General features: G+C 53.6%; 1 protein-coding gene across 1 annotated transcript in view; it reads right to left on the bottom strand.

Annotated features, from left to right (window-relative positions):
- Positions 1 to 8933, bottom strand: part of EXD3 (exonuclease 3'-5' domain containing 3) — a 92460-nt gene that overhangs the window by 49952 nt on the left and 33575 nt on the right. Inside the window, exons 7-9 of the mRNA XM_011957231.1 lie at positions 2919 to 3019; positions 554 to 627; positions 192 to 230 (exon numbers count right to left, since the gene is read on the bottom strand). Of these exons, the coding sequence (XP_011812621.1) occupies positions 192 to 230; positions 554 to 627; positions 2919 to 3019 (214 nt within the window). The remainder of the gene's footprint in view (positions 1 to 191; positions 231 to 553; positions 628 to 2918; positions 3020 to 8933) is intronic.

Here is an 8933-nt window from a genome sequence, read left to right as displayed (position 1 = left end):
CTCCACCGATGCCCTCAGCTCCCGCTCAGGCCTCCCGGGCCTGGGGACCCCGCACCCGCCTGCCAGGCACGTGCCCCAACATGGGGTCGGGGTCAGCAGCCCCAGTGAAGGCCTCAGCTCTGCCTGCTTTTGCCAGGAGGCTCCGGGCCTATGCCCCCAGGACAGCTGCCCAGGCAAGAGCACGAACTCACCTGCACATGGTCAGCCCAGTTTTCCTGAGACAGGCTCTTCTGCAAAAGCAAACGGGAAGGGGCAGTTGCCAGGCAGCTCCAGAGGCTGAACAGGGGCCTGGTGGGCGTTTTCCTCGACCCCTGGCAGGGTACATCCTTGGCAGAGCCCAGGTGCTCACCCACCGTGGTGCCACAGCCCAGAGCCAGGGCCCCACGGCCTCCCCTTCACCCAGGCCTGGCCCAGCTTGCCCAGCTGTGCGGTGAGAAGCAGCTCCTGCTTGGGACGTCGGTGCAAACCCACAGTGCGCAGTGAGCATCCCAGGCCAAAGTCTGTGGCTCAGGCCATGGCTGGCCGCCCCCGGGACCCCTTCCTGCTCACGAACCTCCACAAACCGCTTGTGGCACAGGTGCCGCAGGGCCGCCAGGCGCTGCCACATGGCCGCATTGGGACACAGCGCTGAAAGGAAAGGCCAGCTCAGCACTGTGGGCAGCCTCACCACGGCCTCCTTCTGGGGCAGGAGGGAGATGGGCAGGGGGGCTGTGCCTGCCTCTTCACCACCCTCCACCTCTGCCCCAGACCCCACCCCCTCCCCACTGCTTGGGCCTCTGCTAGGGTCCACCCCACTCAGCCTGGGGGTCCCGACGGCCCCGGGGTCTCCCTTGCATGTGTGCAGCGGGCCCTTTCATCTGGGCCTCCCTCTGGGGCCTCCCTGTCTTTCCTCAGGGAGGTTCCTTCCTGGCGCTGGCATCTGCGTGTACGCCCTGCCCTTCTCTCACTGGCAGGGGGAACCCTTGTGGACAGAGCTGGATGCTCACTGTGGGTCCCGTGACTGGAGCTCCATGAGCGGCAGGGGCCTGAGGCCCACGCATGTCCACACTCTCTGTCAGCCTCCCCTCCATACTCCACCCCAGAGCCTGAGGGGGCCCCGGGGAGGGCACCACGGTCTAGCCGAGCCCCTTCCCCCAAGGGTGTGGCAGCCAGTGGTGCTAACGGGCTGGCCGGTCCTCAGCAGGATGTTCAGGGCCCCGCCCACCCACGCCCAGAACACAGCCAGGGGAGCTGGGCAACCATCTGTCCTGAGGCCCCTGCCTGGCTCTGGCCCAACCTCACCGAGGGTCCCTGTGACAGACACTCTAAAGACACGTGGGTGCCCTTGCCAGCACCTGCCTGCAACACTTGGGAGCACCCTGTGGTGGAGACCCCATCTGCAGGCTACAGTGGGGGTCTGTGCGGTTCACAGCAAGGCCAGGGACAAGGGCTAACCAGGGAGGCCAGCTTCCTGGAACACAGCCACCAGGGCACAAACTTCCAGCAGAGGCCTCGCCCAGGAATCTGCCACCTGCCCTGGGTCCAAGGGGGGATGAGGGCACCCGCCTCCCACCTTCCTCCTTCCCAGAAATGAGGCCTCTGCTACCCTCGTGCACTGGACACCACAGGGGCCGCCACCTCTTTAAACCACGTGGCACCTCTGGGTAGCACCTACACAAAGCCCAATATACTTCTGAGAAAGGAGAAATGAGGAAGGAAGGAGGAAGGAGAAAGGGAGGAAGGAAGGAGGAAGGAGAAAGGAGACAGGGAGAAAGGGAGGAAGGAGAAAGGGAGAAAGGAGGAAGGGAGGAAGGAAGAAGGAGGAAGGAGGAAGGAGAAAGGAAGAGGGAAGGGAGAAAAGGAGGAAGGAGGAAGGAGAAAAGGAGGAAGGAGGAAGGAGAAAGGGAGGAAGGAGGAAGGGAGAAAGGGAGGAAGGAGAAAGGAAGAAGGAGGAAGGAGAAAGGGAGGAAGAAGAAAGGAGGAAGGAGGAAGGGAGGAAGGAGACAGGAGGAAGGGAGAAAGGGAGGAAGGAGACAGGAGGAAGGAGGAAAGAGAAAGGGAGGAAGGAGACAGGAGGAAGGAGGAAGGAGAAAGGGAGGAAGGAGAGAGGAGGAAGGAGGAAGGAGAAAGGGAGGAAGAAGAAAGGAGGAAGGAGGAAGGGAGAAAGGGAGGAAGGACACAGGAGGAAGGAGGAAGGAGAAAGGGAGAAGTTACTCGGGGGCACAGCTGGGCAGCCCAGGTGCTGCTGCAAAGGCCCTTCCCTCAGGTCCAGACAGATGGGGGCAGCTTTCCTGACATTTCCATGCTTTTAGGCTTCATTTTGCCTATGGGATACTACGTCCAAAGGCTTCTGGATACAATACTGCATCGACAGAAGGGATTTGGGCTGTAACCATGCTGAGAACCTAGAAACACTGCAAAATCCAGATAAAACCTCAACTGCCAGCCAGGCGCCAGCCTGCACCCTCCTGAGATTCAAGGCCCCCGTGGATGGGGCCTCAGTGCATCCTCCTGGCCCTTGCAGGGGTCCTGGGAACAAAGGGGACCTGGCTTCCCTCAGTGTCCAACGACACAGGCAGGTGCGGCCGTCAGCCTGTCCAGAGGGGTCTGGGAGGAGTGGCTGCGGAGTCCTGCAGACTTGGACTCAGCACTCACCCTCCGCTCTGCAGCCAGGCAGGAGGCAGGAAGTGCTCTGGGAGCCGCCCTAGGTGGGCAGAGGAGCTCTCAGACCTGTGGGCTGCTCAGTGGCAGGGCCCAGGCCAGGCCCACCTCACAGCCACTCTGGCATGAGCTGGGCAAGAGGCAGGGAGGGGCTCTCGGGGAAGGTTGGTCTTTGCTGGCACCTGAACAACGGGCAGCCCCAGTCACAGAACATGTCCCTGGCCACGCTTGGCGGCTCTCCCTGGCCTCCGGGGCAGAAATGCAGGGGCTGGACTCACCCGGGGCGACGCCGTACCGCTCCTGCAGACGCAAGACCTGCCTGCTCAGCACCTTCGGACTCAGCTTCTCCAGGTTCAAGGAGCTCACCTCAGGGTACTGTCTGTGGGGAGAGAGAGGCACAGCCTCTGTTGCTGTTTTAAGGTAATACATTTTAAGATTTCCGTTTTCATCAAAGTCATATGCATGCATAGTTCAAACCTCAAGTGAGGTTTATAAGAAAATGCAGGCGTCACCCCCCAGCCCTGCCCACCCGCTCCTTAGCACTTGCAGGTGGACATTGAAATGGTTGTGTATTTGCCGCCACGTTTCCGGGTAACATCCTTGGATTGTGATCTCTTGACTATTGACTTCTGGGTATTTGGTGCTGACTTCTCCCCACGGAAGGCGGACTCCCAAAATCACAGTATTAGAGTTTTAGCTAAATCAGCACCTTCCTCACTGGTGATATCCTGGCCGCGTAACGGCCTCAACAGCTCAGCCTTCTGCTGCTGCTTTCAGAGTTGATGCTTATCTGGCTCTGTTGTTTCTCAGTTTCCTATCCTGGTCCTTTGACACTTGGCTCCTCCTGCCCCTCCAGCCACTCTCTAGCTCCTGCCCTGCACGGTCCTGGGACTGACCACCCCCCCATGCCCTGGTCCACACCCTCCGACCTCCAGGTAGCAGTGAAGCACAGCCACTGGGTGTTTCCCAAGATAAGGTCCACGGAGTATTTTTGGAGCTGTGCACCTCCAGGGTCTGGGCCCGCTGCACACCAGCTTGAGAGTTCAGTGCAGCCAGATAACCTTCCCTTAGCACAGGCAGACTTTGTTCCCGGAGCTGCTGTTGAGACCCCAGGACCCGTTCCTCTTCCTGCCCCTCTGATGTGACCTGCTCTTCCGGAGGTTTTGAGGCCCTTCCATTTTCACTAGTGTTGAGAAATTTCACGACGATGCGCCCCCCGGGGGGTCTCTCTCCACCCCCCTTCGGCCACTCCACAAACCTGCTAAGTCCGGTTCCCGCAGGGGCTCCCGTGGCCTCACATCTGGAAACCTGTCAGCGAGGAATGACCGAGGAATTGCCTTCCCTGCTCTCCCTTCTTCCTGGAATCCCCGTTATTTGTATGTTGGACCTTCTTGACAGCATCTCCAATTTTAAACATCTTTTCTCTGATTTTCCTTCTCTTTATGTATTTTGTACTACTTCTTGGAAGACAACTTCAAATTTATCTTCCAAACCTCCCACGGAGCTTTCATTTCTCATCCTGTCCTTCATCCACCAGGTTCTGTCCTACAGTCTGGATGCTCTTTCTGTGGGAACCCCACCTCCACTTCACAGACACAGTATCTTCCAAAGATCCTGGTTATGGCGTTTCTGCTTTTAAGTTTTCTTTTGCTTCCTCCAAGCTCCAGCTTAGTGTGTGTACTAGTCAGGGTTCTCTAGGGGGAGAGAACCCATAGAATATATATACATATATATATATTATAAGTAATATATATAGAATATATTTTATATATCTATCTATATATATATATATATATATAGTGAGTTTATTTATTTATTTATTTTTTCCTTTTTTTTTTCTTGAGATGGAGTCTCGCTCTGTCGCCCAGGCTGGAGTGCAGTGGCCGGATCTCAGCTCACTGCAAGCTCCGCCTCCCGGGTTTATGCCATTCTCCTGCCTCAGCCTCCCGAGTAGCTGGGACTACAGGCGCCTGCCACCTTGCCCGGCTAGTTTTTTGTAGTTTTTAGTACAGACGGGGTTTCATCGTGTTAGCCAGGATGGTCTCGATCTCTTGACCTAGTGATCCGCCCATCTCGGCCTCCCAAAGTGAGTTTATTAAGTATTAACTCACACAGTCACGGGGTCCTAAAACAGGCCATCAATAAGCTGAGGAGCAAAGAGAGCCAACCCCAGTCTCAAAGCTGAATAACTTGGAATCTGATGTTCGAGGGCAGGAGGTATCCAGCATGGGAGAAAGATGTAGGCTGGGAGGCTAGGCCCATCTTGCCTTTTCACGTTCTTCTGCCTGCTTTATATTCTAGCCTTGCTGGCAGCCGACTAGATGGTGCCCCCCAGATTGAGGGTGGGTCGGCCTCTCCCCGTCCACTCAGTCGAAGGTGAGTCTCCTTTGGCAGCACCCTCACAGACACACCCAGGATCAATACTTCGCATCCTTCCATCCAATCAAGGTGACACGCAGTGTTAACCATCCCCGTGCGTTAGTGTTAGCGCGCCTGTGGCTGGCGAGAGGCCCCACAACCCTGACTGCTCCTGCCCTGCAGAGGAGCCACCTCCCTGTGTGCATGGCGTGGCCTGGCAGACCTGGAAGGCCGGAGGTACTGTCAGCTGAGAAGCGTCTGTGCACCTCCAGCAAGGGTCTCACCTGTATCCTTCCGGTTTCAGCATGGAGCCCCAGCCCCGTCCTCAGCTGTGGCCAGAACACCGTACCACTCACAAAGGCCCCCTGGAGACCCTGTTTCCAGCCCAGCTTCTTGGAGGAATCTGGGCCTCCACTTCCTGTGCCTCCCTGGGGCTCCGAAGAAAACTGGCTTCTTCCATTTGCAGGTTCCACACTCTCAGGCCTCTGAGGACTGTTGCCGCCTGGACATCTGCCTTCCAGGTTCCAGCTCCCATCTCCCCCCTTATTCTCTTGAAATTTTTGTCTTCATTTTAAAGCAAAGAGGCAATAGATGCTTGTGTTTAACTGCCACTTTAAACTGTAAGTCCTACTTAAAACTTTTAAAAAAATTAAATATATATATTTGACACTCTGTCCCCCAGGCTGGACTGCAGTGGTGTGATCAAGGCACACTGCAGCCTCAACTGCCCGGCCTCAAGTGATCCTCCCACCTCAGCCCCGTGAGTAGCGAGACTATAGGCACCACCATGGCTGGCTAATTTTCGTATTTTTTGTAGAGACGGGGTTTTGTCATGTTGCCCAGACTGGTTTCAAACTCCTGGCCTCGAGTGATCCTCCCACTGCACCTGGCAAGTCCTACTTTTTTTTTTTTTTGAGACAGAGTCTCACTCTGTTGCCCAGGTTGGAGTGCAGTGGTGCGATCTCGGCTCACTGCAAGCTCCACCTCCCAGGTTCACGCCATTCTCAAGCCTCCCAAGTAGCTGGGACTACAGGTGCCCGCCACCACGCCTGGCTAATTTTTTGTATTTTTAGTAGAGACGGGGTTTCACCGTGTTAGCCAGGATGGTCTCGATCTCCTGAACTCATGATCCGCCCACCTCGGCCTCCCAAAGTGCTGGGATTACAGGTGTGAGCCACCGCGCCCGGCCTAAGTCCCACTTTTTAAGATAAACTATTTACTGAGGGTGTAAGTGACACATGGTAAGGTATGCCAGTCACGGGTGCAAATGCACTGGTAAACCCACTGCCCACATCTCAACATAGAACGTTCCAGGCCAGGTGCGGTGGCTCATGCCTATAATCCCATCACCTTGGGAGGCTGAGGCGGGAGGATGGCTTGAACCCAGGAGGTTGAGGCTGCAGTGAGCTGTGATTGTGTCCTTGCACTCCAGCCTTGGTAACAGAGTGAGACCCTGTCTCTAAAGTAAAATTTAAATAAAGGACATTCCAGCACCTCAAAGTTTCTCCCGTGTCCATCTCTGTGTATCCTCATCCCACACTTCTCTGACTTCTATGGCCAGAGATGATTTGCTTGATTTTGAACTTGATACAAATGGAATGATAGAATACGGACACTTCTGCCACTTTTGGATCTGGTTTCTTCCATGCAGTCTCTGTCCACACTGCTGAGTGTGACGAGGTTCAGTCTCTCACAGCTGGGTTTGTGAACCGTGATCACTGCATCCACTCTGCTGCTCTGGGGACTAGGGCTGCTCCCAGGTTTCAGAGATGATGACTAAAGCTGCCATGATTGCGAGCTTTTGTGAATAATGAGCTCATTTCTCTTGAGCATATGCTAAGTAGACTTGGACAACATAGGTCATAGGGTTGGCATATTTTTTTTTGCTTTAGTAGAAACTGCTAAATAATCTGAAGTGTCTGCGCCAGTGCATATCCCACCAGCAGTGTGTGAGAGTTCTGGTTGCTCCATGTCCTTGTCAACACTTGGTATGTTCAAATTTTAAATTTTAGCCTTTCTGATAGGAGGTAGTGGTATTTCGTTGTGGCTTCATTTGTATTTCCCTGATATTAATGGTGCTTAGCAACTTTTCCTGCTCTTGTTGGCTATCCTTTGTGATGTGCTTACTCAAGTCTTTTGCTCATTTAAAAATTTGGTTTGTCTTTTTTTTTTTTTGAGATGGAGTCTCGCTGTGTCACCCAGGCTGGAGTGCAGTGGCCGGATCTCGGCTCACTGCAAGCTCCGCCTCCCGGGTTCACGCCATTCTCCTGCCTCAGCCTCCCGAGTAGCTGGGACTACAGGCGCCTGCCACCTTGCCTGGCTAGTCTTTTTGCATTTTTTAGTAGAGACGGGGTTTCACTGTGTTAGCCAAGATGGTCTCGATCTCCTGACCTCGTGATCCGCCCCTCTTGGCCTCCCAAAGTGCTGGGATTACAGGCTTGAGCCACCGTGCCTGGCCTGTCTTTTATTGTTTATTTGCTTTGTAGGTTTTTTGCTTAAAAAATATTCTGGATACAGTCTTTTGTAAGATATGTACTGTAAATAATCTTCTCTTGGTCTGGAAGTTGCCTTATCACTCTCTCAATGATGTCCTTTGATGTCCAGAAGGTATTAAGTCAAATTTGTCAATCTCTTATGTTATGTTTTTTCTTTCTTTCTTTTTTTTTTTTTTGAGATGGAGTCTCACTGTGTCACCCAGGCTGGTGTGCAATGGCACGATATCAGTTTACTGCAACCTCTGCCTCCCAGATTTAAGTGATTCTCCTGCCTCAGCCTCCTGAGTACCTGAAACTACAGGCACCCGCCACCATACCCAGCTAATTTTTGTATTTTTAGTAGAGACGGGTTTTCGCCATGTTTGCTAGGCTGGTCTCGAACTCCTGACCTCAAGTGATCCGCCTGCCTCTACCTCCCAAAGTGCTGGGAATACAGGTGTGAGCCACCGCACCCAGTCTTTATTCTTAGTGATTTTATATCCTATTTGAGCAAGTTTTATTGCAAGTATAAAAACTACAATTGTATAAAAACTTTTATAAGCTTACTTTGTAACCAGTGATCTTGCTAAATTTACGTATTAATTCTAATACTTTATTTGTAGATTTTTTGGTTTTTCTTCCCTACATATAAAAACATATCTTCTGAGAAAATGACAGTTGTTTCTTTGTACCCGGTCTTTGTACTTATTTTCCTGCCTACCAAGGACCCTGGCGTGGGTCCTTGGTACAGTACTGAATAAAAACAGCAGTTCTCAGACATTAGGCAACAGGTGGCTCAGAGCAGTGATGCCCGAGTGACGGGAAGGGAGGCTGCCAATCACCCCATTTTCCCTCCCAGAGAAACTTTCCAGCAACATGCGAGGGAAGGGGAACGCAAGAGACACTGGGTGCTTCCCTGAGTTCGCAGAGAAGAGATGCCCAGAAAAACAGCTGTGGAGCTCTGCAGGGAGCGCCCTCGAGAACTCACCCAAGTGAAGAGCACCCTGCGTGCAAGGAAATCACACAAAGCGGAGGAAGAGCCACCTGAACACATCACGGGGAAAAGTTTTCAAGTCTTACAAAGAGCTGGGAGTAGGATCTGCTCCCAAGACCCAGAGTTTAAAAAGCTTCCTAATTGGCAGGGCATTGACTATAGTTCTAAGAAGGCTTTTGCCTCAGAAATAGGGGAAAGTTAGGCTGGGCGCGGTGGCTCACCCTTGTCATCCCAGCACTCTGGGAGGCCGAGGCGGGCGGATCGCAAGGTTAGGAGATGGAGACCATCCTGGCTAACATGGTGAAACCCCGTCTCTACTAAAAATACAAAAATTAGCCGGGCGTGGTGGCGGGAGCCTGTAATCCCAGCTACTCTGGAGGGTGAGACAGGAGAATGGCATGAACCTGGGAGGCAGAGGTTGCAGTGAGCCGAGATTACGCCATTGCACTCCAGTCTGGGCGACAGAG

Source organism: Colobus angolensis, unplaced genomic scaffold, assembly GCF_000951035.1.
Source record: "Colobus angolensis palliatus isolate OR3802 unplaced genomic scaffold, Cang.pa_1.0 Scaffold44, whole genome shotgun sequence".
In the NCBI taxonomy this organism is placed as follows: Eukaryota; Metazoa; Chordata; class Mammalia; order Primates; family Cercopithecidae; genus Colobus; species Colobus angolensis.
Note: the sequence above shows the minus strand (reverse complement) of the source record. Positions and strands in the feature narration are given on the sequence as shown.